Source organism: Hyperolius riggenbachi, chromosome 4 (genome assembly GCF_040937935.1).
Source record: "Hyperolius riggenbachi isolate aHypRig1 chromosome 4, aHypRig1.pri, whole genome shotgun sequence".
Taxonomy (NCBI): domain Eukaryota; kingdom Metazoa; phylum Chordata; class Amphibia; order Anura; family Hyperoliidae; genus Hyperolius; species Hyperolius riggenbachi.
The window spans coordinates 306,765,197-306,784,357 of record NC_090649.1 but is presented as its reverse complement, the minus strand read 5'-3'; the positions used below and the strand labels follow the sequence as shown (position 1 = coordinate 306,784,357).

Sequence of the window (19,161 nt, the reverse complement as noted above, 5' to 3'; positions counted from 1 at the left end):
AACACCCGACGCACACACATATCCGAATCCCTATAGCCAGCTATAGGTCCCCCCAGTATAGGTAGCCAGGCATAGGTACGCCAGTATAGTTGCCCCCGGTATAGGTTAGCCAGGTAGGTGCCTCCAGCATAGGTAGCCAGTATAGTTGCCCCCAGTATAGGTTAGATAGGCAGGCGCCGCCAGTACAGGTTAGCTAGGTGGGTGCCTCTAATATAGGTAGCCAGAATAGTTGCCCCCAGCATAGGTTAGATAGGTAGGTGCCCCCAGTATAGGTTAGTTAGGTAGGTGCCTCCAATATAGGTAGCCAGTATAGTTGCCACCTGTATAGGCTAGCTAGGTGCCCCGAATACAGGTTAGACAATTAAGTGCCCCCAGGTTAGATAGGTAGGTGCCCCCCAGTATAGGTTAGATTAGGTAGCTGCCCCCCAGTATAGGTTAGATGAGGTAGGTGCCCCCCAGGATAGGTTAGGTAGCTGCCCCCCAGGATAGATTAGGTAGCTTTCCCCCAGGATAGGTTAGAGTAGGTAGCTGCCCCCCCGGATAGGTTAGAGTAGGTAGCTGCCCCCCAGGATAGGTTAGGTAGGTAGCTGGCCCCCCAGGATAGGTTAGGTAGGTAGCTGGCCCCCCCAGGATAGGTTATGTAGGTAGCTGGCCCCCCAGGATAGGTTAAGTAGGTAGCTGCCCCCCAGGATAGGTTAGGTAGGTAGCTGGCCCCCCAGGATAGGTTAGGTAGGTAGCTGGCCCCCCAGGATAGGTTAGGTAGGTAGCTGGCCTCCCAGGATAGGTTAGGTAGCTGCCCCCCCAGGATAGGTTAGGTAGCTGGCCCCCCAGGATAGGTTAGGTAGGTAGCTGGCCCCCCAGGGTAGGTTAGGTAGGTAGCTGGCCCCCCAGGATAGGTTAGGTAGGTAGCTGGCCCCCCAGGGTAGGTTAGGTAGGTAGCTGGCCCCCCAGGATAGGTTAGGTAGGTAGCTGGCCCCCCAGGATAGGTTAGGTAGGTAGCTGGCCCCCCAGGATAGGTTAGGTAGGTAGCTGGCCCCCCAGGATAGGTTAGAGTAGGTAGCTGCCCCCCCGGATAGGTTAGAGTAGGTAGCTGCCCCCCCGGATAGGTTAGAGTAGGTAGCTGCCCCCCAGGATAGGTTAGGTAGGTAGCTGGCCCCCCAGGATAGGTTAGGTAGGTAGCTGGCCCCCCAGGATAGGTTAGGTAGGTAGCTGGCCCCCAGGATAGGTTAGGTAGGTAGCTGCCCCCCAGGATAGGTTAGGTAGGTAGCTGCCCCCCAGGATAGGTTAGGTAGGTAGCTGGCCCCCCAGGATAGGTTAGGTAGGTAGCTGCCCCCCAGGATAGGTTAGGTAGGTAGCTGGCCCCCCAGGATAGGTTAGGTAGGTAGCTGGCCCCCCAGGATAGGTTAGGTAGGTAGCTGGCCCCCCAGGATAGGTTAGGTAGGTAGCTGCCCCCCAGGATAGGTTAGGTAGGTAGCTGCCCCCCAGGATAGGTTAGGTAGGTAGCTGGCCCCCCAGGATAGGTTAGGTAGGTAGCTGGCCCCCCAGGATAGGTTAGGTAGGTAGCTGGCCCCCCAGGATAGGTTAGGTAGGTAGCTGGCCCCCCAGGATAGGTTAGGTAGGTAGCTGGCCCCCCAGGATAGGTTAGGTAGGTAGCTGGCCCCCCAGGATAGGTTAGGTAGGTAGCTGGCCCCCCAGGATAGGTTAGGTAGGTAGCTGGCCCCCCAGGGTAGGTTAGGTAGGTAGCTGCCCCCCAGGATAGGTTAGGTAGGTAGCTGGCCCCCCAGGGTAGGTTAGGTAGGTAGGTAGGTCGCTAGCTGCCCTCTCCCTCCCTTCCTCTCCTCCTCAGATGCAGAGTGCGCAGCGCACGGAAGCGCTGTAGGCGGAACTCACCTCCGTCCCTGCGCCGCTGGTCTCCTCCCGCTCTGTATAGATGTTGTTACACACTGCTTCCTGTTTAGCCGGAAGCAGTGTGTAACAGCAGATCTATGCAGAGCGGGAGGAGACCAGCGGCGCTTGGAACGCAGGCAGGTGAGTTCTGCCTACAGCGCTTCCGTGCGCTGCGCACTCTGCATCTGAGGGGGGGGCCCCGGGGAGAGGAAGGGAGGGAGAGGTCGGGCTGCCCTCCCCACGGCTGCAGCTCCCCCCTCCCAATAACGCACGCAGGGATCTCCGAGTCCAAACGGACATGGGCCCCCCGGGCCCCTCCCCCGCCTCTTCAGGAGCCGGGCCCGGTCGCCGAGGCGACCGTTGCGACCACAGGCCCTACGCCCCTGGTCCCATGTTTAATGTTAGGGTTTGTGGGGATCCTTCTGGCTGCCATAGCAGTTGTATTAGCTGCTCTGCATTGCTCCGCATACAAGTTGGTTTGATCAGCAATGAGCTGCAACAGGGAGTCCGTCAAAAACAATTGATAGAAATAAAGTGCCATGAAATTATCCGTAGCCACTTTTATGCCACTTCTTCCTGTAAAGGGGGGCACGTTAGGGGTTTCCATGGCAGAAGGTGTCCACTGAGGGTGCAGCAAGTCCTCTGGTACTGGAGGTCTCTATGACACCCTTGCTGCTCTTCGTCTGACAGCCCTCTGGCTGCTGGGTTGGGGTATTGACCTCTCATCTGCTGAGGAGTCACTGTCACTTGATATCACAGGAACAGTGCTCCTAGCCTCCACCTCTGCTCTAGGCCGTTGGGCCGGTAATGGTGCAGCAGAGTCAGAATCACTCTGAGTCACTGTCATCCAGTGACTCTGAGCCTTCCCCTGGAAGCCAATCTGTGTCAGACACATCCGTCATGTCCGGCTCCTCCACTGCCTCCTGTGTCTCCAATTCTTCCTGCCCACTATCCTGCAGAATGGTGGCCACCTCTTCTGCACTGTATAGCCTCTTCAACATGTTCAGTTGCAAAGTTAGCCAAATAGCTCGGTCCAAATCTATAAAGACGGGTAGGGCAGGTTAAAAGAAAAAAAAGTTGTTTTTTTTTACTAGGGAAAAATAGGACAAATAATGTAGGCAAAATATACATAAATTGTATAGATGGTGAAAAAAAATAGTTTTGGGATTGAAAAAAAGTTGAGAAAAGGGATTAACTGGGTATACCAATGGTGACAAGGAGTTAACCACTTGAGGACGCGATATCTCTGGCCCCCTCAGGTCTATAAAAAAAAATATAGCCGACCTTAGATCGTTGTGATTGGCTGCAGCAACGACAGAGCGGCGAGAGCGAGCGGAACGTGCCGAGAGTGATTGAAATGTATTCCCGCTCAATCACCGCCATAAAGAAACAGTAAAAAATCAGTTCTGCACAAATATAAAGTACTCCTAAAGCTGGCCAAACATGATACAATAAAACGATCCAATCTTACAGCATTTCAGTCAAAATGATCGGTTGTACAGAAAAATCAAAAGCTTTTTAAAATTTGTTTGAGAAAGCTCATCAATTTTCTCAATAATTGGGAACAAATTGAACACGTGTGGTATATTGGACAGATTTTTCAATCAACCAGAAAAATTGATGTAATTGAAATTAAAAAAATTTGCGTGTGGCTTCTTTAACAAATATGTGTTTCAGGTCCTTTAGATGGTGTTATTCACAATAAGGGGTACTTGGCAAACGCCAGCTCTAAAGGTGCCCACACATCTCGAGATGGACGGGCAGATTCGACCAAGAGACAGATCTCTCTCTAATTGAATCTGATTCAATCAGAGACCAATTCTTGATTGATTTTAGCATGAAATCTCTTGGGAATCGGCCTGGTAGAGCTTCCATCACTGCCACTTAATGTAAATGTGTCCCCCTGCCTGTGCATTTATACTTTACTTGTTCGCTGTTGCCCGCAGCTAATACATCTTCAGTTTCCGCCCCATAACGACATTCTATATGCCAGCAGCCAAAGGGGCACAAAAACAGAAGCAGTAGATGGATAGGCAGCATGGTGGCGTAGTGATTAGCACTCTCGACTTGCAGTGCTGGGTCCCTGGTTTGAATCCCAGCCATGGCAGTATTTACAAGGAGTTAGTATGTTCTCCCCGTGCCTGTGGGTTTCCTCCGGGAACTTCGGGTTTCCTCCCACATCCCAAAAACATGCAGATAAGTTAATTTAGCTTCCCCCTACAATTGGCCCTGGACTACAATACATACATTACACGATACATACATATGACTAAGGAAGGGATTAGATTGTGAGCCCCTCTCAGCGACAGTTAAGTGACAAGACAATGTAATCTGTACAGCGCAGCGGAATATGTCAGCACTATATAAATACTAAATCATAATAGGCACCATGGCGAGTGATAGAACACAAGTAAAGTATAAATGCATGGGCAAGGAGGCACATTTACATTTGGGGAGACATCACTGGGGGATCCGTCGTGTTCATCGCTGGCTAAAATATTTCACGCCGTTACCGCCGCGTACCCGATCGACTTATCACAACTCAAATTCCTAGATGCAGAGCGTTTGCAGTCAGTGGAAATCGCAAATGCACTGCAATCCCATAGGATTACATGTGCTAACAGCGCTTTGCTGATCGCCAATGATCAGCAAAGCGCAACACTGCGGCGGACGAGCGTAGGGGGGCACAGGAGCAATCAATTATTACACTGACCACATAGAGGTACACAGGCAGGGGTCCACACATTTATATTTGCGGGGACAGCGCCATGGGTTCCACCATGTCCGTCGCTGGGTCCGATATGGCACGCCGTTACCGCCGCGCACCCGATCGACAAACCACAATACAAATTCCCAAATGCAGTGCGTTTGCGATCGGTGGAAATCGCAAACGGGCTGCAAACACTGCAGTGTAAGTAATCCCATAGGATTACATATGCGAACAGCGCTTAGCTGATCGTCAACGATCAGCAAAGTGCAACACTGCGGCGGACGAGCACAGGGGAGACACAGGCAGGGGACATGGTGGACACAGGTACAACCAATCACTACACTGATCAAATAGGGGGACACAGGCAGGGGACATGGGAACAAGCAATCATTACACTATAGGGGGACACTGATGGCTGTTCCTGTGTCCCCCTATGTGATAGTGCATACATGCATTTTATTACATATTACATACATTTTACATTACACATACATTACAATACATTGCACACATATTCTGCAGTAACTCACCTCTCAGAACGCTTGATTCCAAGTGTTCTGAGAGCTGCTGTTACTGCAGAATAAACAAAATTGTTTGTTTTGATTTTTTAAAATGAATGATCAGTGTCGTTGGCTAAGACACTGATCATTCAAACTTTAGGGGACACTGATTGGCTGCAGGAACTACTGTTCCTGCTCACCAATCCCCGGAATGCAAGGGGCCGCCATGTGCGCGCGCCTCCGTGCCAGCGCTGCCGCCAGAAAGAAGAGGACTTTTATTCACGGCACTGGTTTTGTCGCCCGGAGTTTGCAGGGCCGTGAATATACTGCACGATATGCAGTAAGTAGTTAATAGCTTGCTGCAGAGCCGAAACAACTTAGCACAGAAAATAATCTCCCCCCCTCTTTCTGCCCACCAACAGAGCTTTCTGTTGTTGGGCTCTGATTGCTGCTGCAGTTTTTTTTATTTTTTATTATTAATTTGAAATTTAATTTTAAATAAAATTGTCTGTTTTATTTATTTTTCTCCTCCCTCCCCCATCAGCCAATCAGGGCGATCCTCTGTAATAGGCATCAGCCTATGAGAAGGGATCGCGATCGGATTGTCTCCAAGGGACAGCCAAGTCGCAGGGCTGTCACCAGTACAGCGCTGCATTAGACTGCAGCGCTGTACAACATAAACTAAGGTCTGTTTGTTTTACAGTCTGCTAACGGCAGACGGTTGAATGAGCGGAGCTCCGTCATTCAGGGGGGGGGGGGGATGCACATGGGGATCAACGTGCACGATCCTCTGCAAACCACTTCTCCAGGACTTGACGCTAGGCAGTTAGGCAGTCCTGGGGGAGCCACCTTGCGGCTGCCTTTTGGCTTTAGGCGGTCATAAGGTGGCTAAGGACGGGCCTTACCGATGAATCTCCACACTGATCTGCCGATCTCGCCAGTCATGCCGTTCTCCCCTCACCGTAGGTCCCGCTCTCTGCCGTCTCTATGACAGCAGAGCTCTGTGTGACGGCGGTCAGGAGCCGCTTTCATTGGCTTCTGACCCTGTCTAACAATGTAAGCCAATGGGATTGAGTTGTGGTGGAGACAGATTGGCTGGAGCAACGGGATATAGCAGGACATAGATTTCAACCGTGTTTTTCCAGAACCGGTTAAATACCTAAAATATTGTGCATGTGCATTTACATATACTGCTTATGTCTACTGTAAATCGTTATTATTGTCCGAGTCTGAAAAAAGCAGTGCATCAATTGCATTTACCTTTTCTGTTTCATCTAAGAATGGAATTGCAGCATTTTATTTTTTTTTTACTAGATTGGCATCAAAAAAATATATTGGAGCAACAAACTTCAGGGAGAAGCTTCATAGTGCCTTTACACCATGTGGAACATTTATCTTAGCAGGTAGTGAAGATGGTATAGCTTATGTCTGGAATGCCGAAACAGGTAAAATGTGCTGTATTTGCCATATGTTCTTTTTAAGTTTGTAATGTATTCAGAAGTGTGTGAAAAGTATTTTTCACCTTCCTAAATGTCCTGTGTCTTCGTTTGTTTACAATCTAAATATGTTAGTTGACTTAAAACATCTTATTACTATTAACTGCCAAGATTCACAAAATTTGTTTGAAGTGATGCAAATGAATACGGCTGGATTCATACAGTTTTTGTATGCGTTTTCTGCATGAATTTTCTCAATGCTCCATAGCTGTCAGTTGTTTTTCTGCATGTGGCTACATTGACAAGCAACACCCGCTCCTCCATGGGCTGCTGGCCCGTGAATGTATAGGCATTGGTGGAGACGGGACTTCTAGGCCCCGCCTGCGGAAATATCAGTAATAATGTGTACCTTCTAAAATCATTACTATTGGCCTTGACACTTCCGCGGGTGGGACCACTAATGCCTATACACTTCAGGGCCGGCAGCCAATTGAGGAGCAGGTTGCTTGTCAATGTAGCCGCCACTCGGGTCACACAAGTAGAGGATGGAATAAAGTACTTAAAGAGACTCTGTAACAAAATTTTCAGCCTTATTTCTTCTATCCTATAAGTTCCTATACCTGTTCTAATGTGTTCTGTCTTACTGCAGCCTTTACTAGTTGCACAGTGGCTGTATTATCTCTGTTATGTATTCTAATCTTCTTTCCTCTGACGGCTTTGTCAGGCTCAGGCAAGAATATGCTGCTCTGCTTGTTATAGGCAGAAGCTATACGCACACTCTTCACGCCCCCTGCAGGCTCTGTATGAGTCACAGACTAAGCTCCTCTCAGCCTATCACATGTCATGTCTTTTGTTTGTAAACACTGCCTAAAACTGGCAATTACAAGCCAGGATTGCAGCAGGGAGTGGCAGAATCAGCACAGAGGGGCCCAGGAGAACATAATGAATGGAATAGTATGCTTTTTATTGTAAGAATTTTAGAGTACAGATTCTCTTTAAAGGGAACCTAAACTGAGAGGGATGTGGATGTTTCCTTTTAAACAATACCAGTTGCCTGGCAGTCCTGCTGATCTCTATGGCTGCAGTAGTGGCTGAATCACACACCTGAAACAAGCATGCAGCTAATCCAGTCTGGCTTCAGTCAGAGCACCTGATCTGCATGCTTGTTCAAGGGCTGTGCCTAAAAGTATTAGACACACAGGATCAGCAGGAGAGTCAGGCAACTGGTATTATTTTAAAAGGAAAAATCCATATCCTTCTCAGTTTAGGTTCCCTTTAACCACTTCCCGACCGCCGTATAGACAATTGGCGGCCGGGAAGTGGACACCGCAAGGACCGGCGTATTGACAAATGGCGGCGGTCCTTGTAGGGGCATGGGCGGCGCGATCGCGTCATTCGTGACGCGATCGGCCGCCGAGGACTGGCTCCGCCCACCTCGCGCTGTAACCCGCCGGCCGTTCGGAAGCGCTGGCGGGTTACTAGCACCCGGATCGCCGCATACAAAGTGTATAATACACTTTGTAATGTTTACAAAGTGTATTATACAGGCTGCCTCCTGCCCTGGTGGTCCCAATGTCCGAGGGACCACCAGGGCAGGCTACAGCCACCCTATGTCGCACCCAAGCACACGGATTTCCCCCCCCCCTGCCCCAGATCGCCCACAGCACCCCTCAGACCCCCCCCCCCCCGCCCACCTCCCAGACCCCTGTTTGCACCCAATCACCCCCCTAATCACCCATCAATCACTCCCTGTCACTTTCTGTCAACGCTATTTTTTTTTAGCCCCCCCCTGCCCCCCCCTGATCACCCCCCCCCGTGTACTGTATGCATCTATCCCCCTGATCACCTGTCAATCACCTGCCAATCACCCATCAATCACCCCCTGTCACTGCCACCCATCAATCAGCCCCTAACCTGCCCCTTGCGGGCAATCTGATCACCCACCCACACCAATAGATCGCCTGCAGATCCGACGTCAGATCACCTCCCAAGTGCAGTGTTTACATCTGTTCTCTACCCTAAACACCCACTAATTACCCATCAATCACCCCCTATCACCACCTGTCACTGTTACCCATCAGATCAGACTCTAATCTGCCCCTTGCGGGCACCCAATCACCCGCCTACACGCTCAGATTGCCCTCAGACCCCCCTTATCAATTCGCCAGTGCAATATTTACATCTGTTCTTCCCTGTAATGACCCACTGATCACCTGTCAATCACCCGTCAATCACCCCCTGTCACTGCCACCCATCAATCACCCCCTGTCACGGCCACCCATCAATCACCCCCTGTCACTGCCACCCATCAATCAGCCCCTAACATGCCCCTTGCGGGCAATCTGATCACCCACCCACACCAATAGATCGCCCGCAGATCCGACGTCAGATCACCTCCCAAGTGCAGTGTTTACATCTGTTCTCTACCCTAAACACCCACTAATTACCCATCAATCACCCCCTGTCACTGCTACCTATCAGATTAGATCCCTATCTGCCCCTAGGGCACTCAATCACCCGCCCACACCCTCAGAACGCCCTCAGGCCCCAGCCCTGATCACCTCACCAGTGCATTGCTTGCATCTATTCCCCCCTCTAATCACACCTTGAGACACCCATCAATCACCTCCTGTCACCCCCTAGCACACCTACCCATCAGATCAGGCCCTAATTTGCCCCGTGTGGGCTCCTGATCACTCGGCCAAACCCTCAGATCCCCCTCAGACCCCCTTCCGATCACCTCCCCAGTGCATTGATTGCATCTATTTTCCCCTCTAACCACCCCCTGAGACCCCCATCAATCACCTCCTGTCACCCCCCTAGCACTCCTATCCATCAGATCAGGCCCAATAAAACCTGTCATCTAAAAGGCCACCCTGCATATGACCGGTTCCACAAAATTCGCCCCCTCATAGACCACCTGTCATCAAAATTTGCAGATCCTTATACCCCTGAACAGTCATTTTGAGACATTTGGTTTCCAGACTACTCCCGGTTTTGGGCCCGTAAAATGCCAGGGCGGTATAGGAACCCCACAAAGTGACCCCATTTTAGAAAAAAGACACCCCAATGTATTCTGTTAGGTGTATGACGAGTTCATAGAAGATTTTATTTTTTGTCAAAAGTTAGCGGAAATTAATTTTTTTTTTTTTTTTCACAAAGTGTCATTTTTCACTTACTTGTGACAAAAAATAAAATCTTCTATGAACTCGCCATACACCTAACGGAATACCTTGGGGTGTCTTCTTTCTAAAATGGGGTCACTTGTGGGGTTCCTATACTGCCCTGGCATTTTAGGGGCCCTAAACTGTGAGGAGTAGTCTAGAAAACAAATGCCTCAAAATGACCTGTGAATAGGACGTTGGGCCCCTTAGCGCACCTAGGCTGCAAAAAAGTGTCACACGTGGTACCGCCGTACTCAGGAAAAGTAGTATAATGTGTTTTGGGGTGTATTTTTACACATACCCATGCTGGGTGGGAGAAATCTCTCTGTAAATGGACAATTGTGTGTAAAAAAAAATCAAACAATTGTCATTTGCAGAGATATTTCTCCCACCCAGCATGGGTATGTGTAAAAATACACCCTAAAACACATACTACTTCTCCTGAGTACGGTGGTACCACATGTGTGGCACTTTTTTACACCCTGAGTACGCTAAGGGGCCCAAAGTCCAATGAGTACCTTTAGGATTTCACAGGTCATTTTGCGACATTTGGTTTCAAGACTACTCCTTACGGTTTAGGGCCCCTAAAATGCCAGGACAGTATAGGAACCCCACAAATGACCCCATTCTAGAAAGAAGACACCTAAAGGTATTCCGTTAGGAGTATGGTGAGTTCATAGAAGATTTTATTTTTTGTCACAAATTAGCGGAAAATGACACTTTGTGAAAAAAAACAATTAAAATCAATTTCCGCTAACTTGCGACAAAAAATAAAATCTTCTATGAACTCGCCATACTCCTAACGGAATACCTTGGGGTGTCTTCTTTCTAAAATGGGGTCATTAGTGGGGTTCCTATACTGCCCTGGCATTTTAGGGGCCCTAAACCGTGAGGAGTAGTCTTGAAACAAAAATGACCTGTGAAATACTAAAGATACTTATTGGACTATGGGCCCCTTAGCGCAGTTAGGGTGCAAAAAAGTGCCACACATGTGGTATCGCCGTACTCAGGAGAAGTAGTATAACGTGTTTTGGGGTTTATTTTTACACATACCCATGCTGAGTGGGAGAAATATCTCTGTAAATGTAAATGGACAATTGTGTGTAAAAAAAAAAATCAAACAATTGTCATTTACAGAGATATTTCTCCCACCCAGCATGGATATGTGTAAAAATACACCCCAAAACACATTATACTACTTCTCCTAAGTACGGCAATACCACATGTGTGGCACTTTTTTGCAGCCTAACTGCGCTAAGGGGCCCAAAGTCCATTGAGCACCTTTAGGCTTTACAGGGGTGCTTACAATTTAGCACCCCCCAAAATGTCAGGACAGTAAACACACCCCACAAATGACCCAATTTTGGAAAGTAGACACTTCAAGGTATTCAGAGAGGAGCATAGTGAGTCCGTGGCAGATTTCTTTTTTTTTTTGTCGCAAGTTAGAAGAAATGGAAACTTTTTTTTTTTTTGTAACAAAGTATCATTTTCCGCTTACTTGTGACAAAAAATAATATCTTCTATGAACTCACTATGCCTCTCAGTGAATACTTTAGCATGTCTTCTTTCCAAAATGGGGTCATTTGGGGGGTATTTATACTATCCTGGAATTCTAGCCCCTCATGAAACATGTCAGGTGGTCAGAAAAGGCAGAGATGCTGGAAAATGGGAAAATTCACTTTTTGCACCATAGTTTGTAAACGCTATAACTTTTACCCAAACCAATAAATATAGGCTGAATGGGTTTTTTTTAAATCAAAAACATGTTTGTCCACATTTTTCGCGCTGCATGTATACAGAAATTTTACTTTATCTGAAAAATGTCAGCACAGAAAGTTAAAAAAATCCATTTTTTTGACAAAATGCATGTCTTTTTTGATGAATATAATAAAAAGTAAAAATCGCAGCAGCAATCAAATAGCACCAAAAGAAAGCTTTATTAGTGACAAGAAAAGGAGCCAAAAATTCATTTAGGTGGTAGGTTGTATGAGCGAGCAATAAACCGTGAAAGCTGCAGTGGTCTGAATGGAAAAAAAGTGCCTGGTCCTTAAGGGGGGTAAAGCCCACGGTCCTCAAGTGGTTAATGCGAGGAGAGGTTGGACTAAAGTACTAAAGCAAGACGGGACTCAGAGCAGGGCACCGGAGGAGCAGATGGAGTAATCGCACAGAGGCCTCTGCTGCGCTCTGCACTTGGGGGCTCTGTCATACATTTGGAATATAAGACACACCCACTTTTTCTTCCCAGCTATGGGTTTTATATTCAACAAAATATGGTTATTAATAGAAATGGTAAGAAGGCAAGAGCAAGTTCACCTTTGGATGGCTTAAAAGCACAAAATTAATTTAAAATGCATTGCTGACTGGCTCCTGTAGCTCCATTTCTTGATGAAATGGCAGTGCAATTTTATTAGTCAACTGTTCAGTCTTCTCCACTGATCCTTTTCTTATTTGCATGAATTTGTATTTAATTTATTTTAATATTTATAGTCTGCACTGCAGCACTTCACCGAATTACATCTTAGCAGAGTTATTTTCCTATTCATGCTCAGTGTGTAATTTTACTACACGCACAGCAATATTACCACTGTTATGTGCATCAAGCCTAATTAAACCTAACATTTAATTAGTCCTATATGAAAACCTATACATTCGTATATACTGTATAAAACAAATCACCAGTATGTCACAGTAGAAGTATTCAAGCACAGCCTGACATGAGCTTCACAAGCACGAATGGTCAATCCTTCAGAGGCATACAGTATACAAACAAAGCTCCATGATCATATGATATAGGCGTGTCCTATCTTTTTAATGGTCAGTTGACCAACAAACTGAACCACAATGGACTGTCTCCAAGACCATTCTACAAGGTGAGCACCCCAGTGTATAGAGAGGTTGTACATTTTATACTAAAAATGCCAGTCTACTGCATATCAAAAACCCATTCCTCCACACACTTATTTTTGTTAAAACTGAATATCTAATTTTATTTTTGTAAAATTTCGAATTCTGCGTCCTTATTACAGGAGATCAGGTGGCAAAGTATTCAACACTGTCATATGCAGCTCCAGTTCGAGACGTTGCTTATCACCCTCATGAGCACATGGTTGCATTTTGTGCCTTTGGAGAGAACCAGCCAATCCTTGTATATATTTATGACTACAAAGGTAAGTGGGCTACGCTTTCAGTTTCCACAATAGATGGTGGATATTTGGACTTATATTATATATGTATGCTGCTTAAAGGATCCCAAAGCCGAAATAACCTAGAGAAATGGGGGGAGCAGGCATATACTGTGACCTGTCTTGATGCCTACCGCTCCCTCCGTTCTTTCTGCCCCTGCATCCTACATAAATGCTCCTCCGGCAGCCTCTTCTGGGTCTCGAGTACTCAACTTACAGGTTTACTTTAAAGAGGAACTCCAGTGAAAATAATTTAATATAAAAAGGTGCTTAATTTTTACAATAATTATGTATACATGATTTAGTCAGAGTTTGCTCATTGTTAAATCTTTTCTCTCCCAGATTCACATTCTGACATGTATTACATGGTGACATTGTTACTGTGGGCAGATTATGTAGCTGTTCTGGCTTTAACAGACAGCTATAAACAGCCATTTCCTGTGTGTGTCATTGTTACATTGTGGCAGTTTGCCCAGAGTACCGTACGGTACCAGAGCCTCTTGTGGGAGGGGTTTCAGCACAAAATCAGTCATACAGCGCCCCCTGATGGTCTGTTTGTGAAAATCATTATATTTTTCATGTAAAAGTGGGTATCAGCTACTGATTGGGATAAAGTTCAATTCTTGGTCGGAGTTTCTCTTTAAAGGATATTCGAAGTGACATGATGAGATAGACATGTGTATGGACAGTGCCTAGGACGCAAATAACTGTGCTGTGTTCCTTTTTTCTTTCTGTGACTGAAATATCAGGTATGTAAGTGACTGACTCAGTCCTGACTCAGACAGGAAGTGACTACAGTGTGACCCTCAGTGATAAGAAATTCCCCTTTTTACCTCTTTCTTGCTCTCAGAAGCCATTTTCTGTTTGGAAAGTGTTTTATAGTTGGAATTTCTTATCAGTGAGGATCACACTGTAGTCACTTCCTGTCAGTCACTTACATACCTGATATTTAACTCTTTAAGGCAGAGAAAGAAAAAATGAACACAGCATAGTTATTTGTGTGCTAGGCACTGTACATACACATGTCTATCTCATCATGTCACTTCGGGTATCCTGTAAAGTAAACACGTAAGTTGAGTACTTACCTCAGGAGTGAGGCCTCTACCGGCCCACTCTGGCACTGTCTCCACATGTAAACCGGGTTTTACGACTGCTCGTATAGGTACAGTAACACGGATCTAATTGGACTCCGCCTTTTCCTCCGAAGTCTGAGGGGGTCAGTGTTTTAGTGCTGGAGGGGTCTAGCAAAAGAGGATGGAGTAAGCCTCTAGAGGTTTCCCCCTCCCAAAGTAAGTATCTAAGTTTGTGTATCACAGGTTTGCTTTACTCACCTTATTGACCTGCTTTACTGACATCTCTCCAATGGAATGAGAAAAATGAGAGAGAACATAGAGAGCCCGATATAGTGCAGTATGTACTGGATACTGGAATGATGTGGTTAATGAAAGGTAAGTATATTAAATTATACTCACAAACAAGGGTTACCACTGAGTCAACCACTGTAGATGCAAGTGGGGAGATTAGACCTGCCCCCACCCAGGATTAAGTCGCTCTTAGTAGATCTAAAAAAGGGGGGGTTAGCATCCTTCCACCTGGGGTGGACTCGTACAATGTAGAAATGAACAGAGGCGCCAAAGAATAAAAGTAGCTAAAACTTTTTTTTAAAATGGGGGAGGCAGTAGTGGACTTACCTCCTCCAAAGTTGATATTATATCAACAAGCAATTTTATTTATACACTCCAAAGGGTCAAAGCAATGTGTTTTGCAGGTGTGGCCCTCCTTCATCGGGCAATAGGGAATGGAACATACAGCAACAAGTTTCTATGACTCAGCCAAGCGCCTCAAAGGCACCTTACTGCTGTTTTGTCACTACAGCGCTACATCACCTGAGGTACAGGTCCCAGTAATTTATGGGTCCACGTGGGAGCAGGGAGGCCAATACTGATGCTAATCTCCACTTTGTTTAAAGGAATGGGGGGGGGGGTGGTTTCGGAAGACGTTTAGAGACAAGTGCAGAGATTTAAATAGACTCTGAAGCGAGAATAAAACTTGCTTCAGCTCTTATATTATCCAACGACATGGCCTGACGTACCACTGCTACGCTGATGACACACAGCTATACCTGTCCTTCAAACCTGGTGGAACAGACCCTACCCCAAAAATAAACTCTTGCTTAGCTGAGCTTCAGGCATGGATGAATGATAACTGGTTGAAACTGAATGCTGACAAAACTGAGGTCCTGTTTGTCCAAAGCCAGTGCTCGCCATCAAAACAGCTCTATCCTAAAGCAACACCAATCAGGATTGGGAATTCAGACATAAACAGCTCCAACCTTGTGCGCAGCCTTGGCGTACTAATCGATGGGGAATTGAGTTTCAGAAACCAAATTTCATCTGTAGTTAAATCTTCCTTCTTTCATCTGAAGAACATTGCAAAGATTAAACATCTGATTCCCCCAGAGGATCTTCAAACCCTAGTCCACGCCTTCATCACATCACGGCTGGACTACTGCAATGCCCTTTATGCTGGCCTCCCCAAAAAAGACTTGCGTCGCCTGCAATTAGTGCAGAATGCTGCTGCCAGATTGCTAACAAACCAGCCTCGCCACTGTCACATTACACCGATCCTTCGCTCACTGCACTGGCTACCAGTACAATGGAGAATACTCTTCAAGATTGGACTGCTGACATTCAAATCCCTGCACAATCTGGGCCCTGGATACATGAAGGACTTGCTGAAGCTGCACCACACCTCTCACAACCTCAGATCAGCAAGTTCTATAAACTTGGTCACTCCCAGAGTGCACCTCAAAAAATCTGGAGACAGAGCCTTCTGTCATGCTGCCCCTACTCTTTGGAACTCCCTACCACACCCAGTAAAGACAGCACCATCCCTGGAGCTATTCAAATCCAGACTGAAAAGCCACCTGTTTAGCCTGGCATTTCCAGATTTATAAAATTCTTCCCCTGTACCACGATGGTCGGAGCCATGCTTATGCGCTTTGAGTCCCACGGGAGAAAAGCGCTTTACAAATGTTATTTGTTGTTGTTGTTGTTGTTGTTATATTCAGCAGGGGCATGTGTGCCGCTGCTAAAACGCCGCTATCCCCCGGCTGAAAGGGGGTCCCTTACTTCCTAAATCCCCTCCGTTCTTAGCGGGGATCTCTTCCTGGTGAGGCAGGGCTAATGGCCGCAGCCCTGCCTTACATGCGTCTGTCAGCGCGTATCTCCGCCTCTTGCCCGTCCCTCTGTCTTCCTTCACTGAGAGGAGTGGGGGAGAGGCGGCGATCAGCGCTGATAGACTCGCTGAGAGGCAGGGCTGCAGCCGTTAGCCCTGCCTCCAGCAGCAGCAAAATCTACGACCAAGATGGTCGTAGATTTTGCAAGGGCGGATTTGGGGGGTAGGGGACCCCCGTTCAGCCGCGGGATAGCGGCGTTTTAGCAGGGGCACACATGCCCCTGCTGAATATAAGCTCTGAAGCGAGATTTATTCTCGCTTTCAGAGTCTCTTTAAATCTCTGCACTTGTCTCTAAAAGTCTTCCGAAACCCCCCCCCCCCCCCCCCCCCATTCCTCCCCCCTTGTTCCACTCCACCAGTAAAATGAACTGATAAGGGTGAAATGTTAGTAAGAGTATTGAATGTAACTGGAAAGAGGCTTATCGACAGTTATAGAACAGTTAAAGAATTGAAATCTACTCTGACCCTGATATCGCAGGAACAGTTTTAAGAAAAGGAGAAAAGCAGTTAAAGTTTGTCAGAACCGATAGGTTTTGGATTAGTCCATCTCCTCATGGGGGATTCTCTGGGTTTGCTTTGTTTTCAAAAGCATTTTCTGAACACAGTTGCTAAGTCTAAATGCCAAAATAGTGTGCACGTGAGTAGGGTCCATTAGCACTGAATCAGTTGCTGTCAGTTATAACTGACCAGACAACTGATTAGCAAGATAATGTCCATGTTTCCCATTGGCTCAGTTCACATTAGATGTGTTTTAACCTCCCCAGCGGTAAGGACAAGCCTGACTTGTCCTGCTTAAAGTTTCTGAAAGAGTTTTGGATGTGTCAGGCTCGTCCATTCCTGCGAGGGAGATTTATAGCTGCTCTGTGCCACTGGCTCCATTGTTTTTGCTTTTCTGGGCTTCCCTAGGACTGATGGATGCCTGTCAGCACACTGTGGATAACAATCTGTTCTACCCACAGTGTGCCAACCTGCATCCATCAGGCCTAGGGAAGTCCACATGGAGCCGGAGTGAAAGAAGACTGAGTGGCGGGGAGAGGTGGAGATCGGCGGAGATTGACTCCAGCAGAGGCAGAGCTACTGCACAAAGCTCTGCCTCTACCAGGAAGCAATCCCCAAATTTTGCCCCAGGGATTTGGGGGGTTTAAAGACATCGTTCTGCTGCGGGAATGCGGCTTATCAGCTATGATCTTATTGCTGAAGAGGACTGGCAAGTAAAAAGAGATTTTTTTCAGACATTCTTCTAAGGACAACTGAAGCGAGAGGGCTGTGGAGGCTGCCATATTTATTTCCTCTTAAGCAATACCAGTTGCCTGGCTATCCTGCTGATCCTCTGCCTCTAATACTTTTAGCCGTAGGCCCTGAACAAGCATGCCGCAGTTCAGGTGTTTTTGACATTGTCAGATCTGACTGGATTAGCTGCATGTTTGTTTCTAATGTTATTCAGACACTAATGCAGCCAAACAGATCAGCAGGGTTGTCAGGCAACTGGTATTGGTTAGAAGGATCTTCCCACCCCGGCCATCCATGAACCTCCCAGATGTGCATGTCACTGTTAACCACACTACCATTCGCCCTACCTCTCAAGCCCGCTGTCTGGGTGTCACCCTGGACTGCGCACTCTCCTTCACTCCCCACATCCAAAACCTCACAAAGTCCTGCAACTTCCACCTTCGTAACATGTGTAAGATTCGCCCTTTCCTGACCTTTGCCACCTCCAAACTCCTCATCCATGCCCTCATAATTTACCGCCTTGACTACTGCAATGCCCTGCTGTCTGGTCTCCCTATGACCCGAACTGCCCCACTGCAGTCCAACATGAATGCGGCAGCCGGAATTATCCACTGCTCCTATCGCTCCTCCACGGCGGATCCCCTCCTTGAATACCTCCACTGGCTTCCTATCCAGTCCAGAATCAGATTCAAGATACTGTGTCTGACCTACAAATCTGTCCACAAAACCTGTCCAACCTACATTTCCGATCTTACTCAGAGGTACACATCTAGCCGCTCACTCCACTATTCCAATGAACTTCGCTTAACCGCCCCCGCATCACCCAGTCCAATGTATGCCTCCAGGATTTCTCAAGAGCTGCTTCAACACTATGGAACTCCCTACCTCCACCCATTAGGGCAGCCCCCTCCTTCAACATCTCAAGAAGGCCCTCAAAACTCACCTTTTCACTCTGGCCTACTACCCCTCACAAGTGCTCTAAACCCACAGCTGAACCCTGGTCCCCTACCTTTCGTGTCCTTACCTCTCCCTCTAGATTGTAAGCCTTTGGGCAGGGTCCTCCTCCTTTTGTGTCCTACCTGATCATGCGCCTCCATTACTATGCACCCATGCTATGCATCTGAGTGAACCTAACTTGCCTATTCTCCATGCTCCCCTCCAGTGACTAAGCATTACCTTGTACTCATACTGTGCTGCATGATCTGGTCTTTCATGTATTCAGGTATTGTCATTTTGCTGTATGTCACCCCTAAATATTGTCTGTAACCTAAACTAATGTCCAGCGCTGCGTAATATGTTGGCGCTTTATAAATACAATAAAGAAAGAAAGAAATATGTCAGCCTCCATATCACTCTTGCTCCAGTTGTCCTTTAATGTCAAGCTTCTTGGGGGAGGGACTTTTAGATTGTATTTCTATATTGACAACCATAAAAACATTATTTCCCCAATGAAGGGAGAAGGGCAGGGGTCCAGGGACAACAATAAAGATTTAAAGATAACTAATCCTAGACAGATTTAAAGAGAACATGAACTGAAAATTAAAAGTCAAAATAAACATACACAAGTCATACTTGCCTCCTGTGTGTAGTCCCCTCATTAATCTTTCTCATCTCCTGCATCCTGTTTGTCCACTGTGATCAATGGAATTCACCATCCTCCATATTGAAAATGGCCATTACCACACTGTTAAACTGTAATATCACCCACTTGAGCCATAGGGAAACAGTCATTACCTTGCACATTCAGTTGTAACTGACAGCAGCAGATATATAACTGACAGCAACTGGTGTATTTCAGTTCTGACAAATTATTGT

The 19,161-nt window shown here is 46.9% G+C and overlaps 1 protein-coding gene across 5 annotated transcripts in view; it reads left to right on the top strand.

Moving 5' to 3' along the window:
- AHI1 (Abelson helper integration site 1) overlaps positions 1-19,161 on the top strand; it is a 359,799-nt gene that overhangs the window by 93,268 nt on the left and 247,370 nt on the right. For all 5 annotated transcript variants that reach the window (XM_068231620.1, XM_068231621.1, XM_068231622.1 and 2 more), the window contains 2 exons: positions 6,412-6,542; positions 12,724-12,864. In XM_068231620.1, the coding sequence (XP_068087721.1) occupies positions 6,412-6,542; positions 12,724-12,864 (272 nt within the window). The remainder of the gene's footprint in view (positions 1-6,411; positions 6,543-12,723; positions 12,865-19,161) is intronic.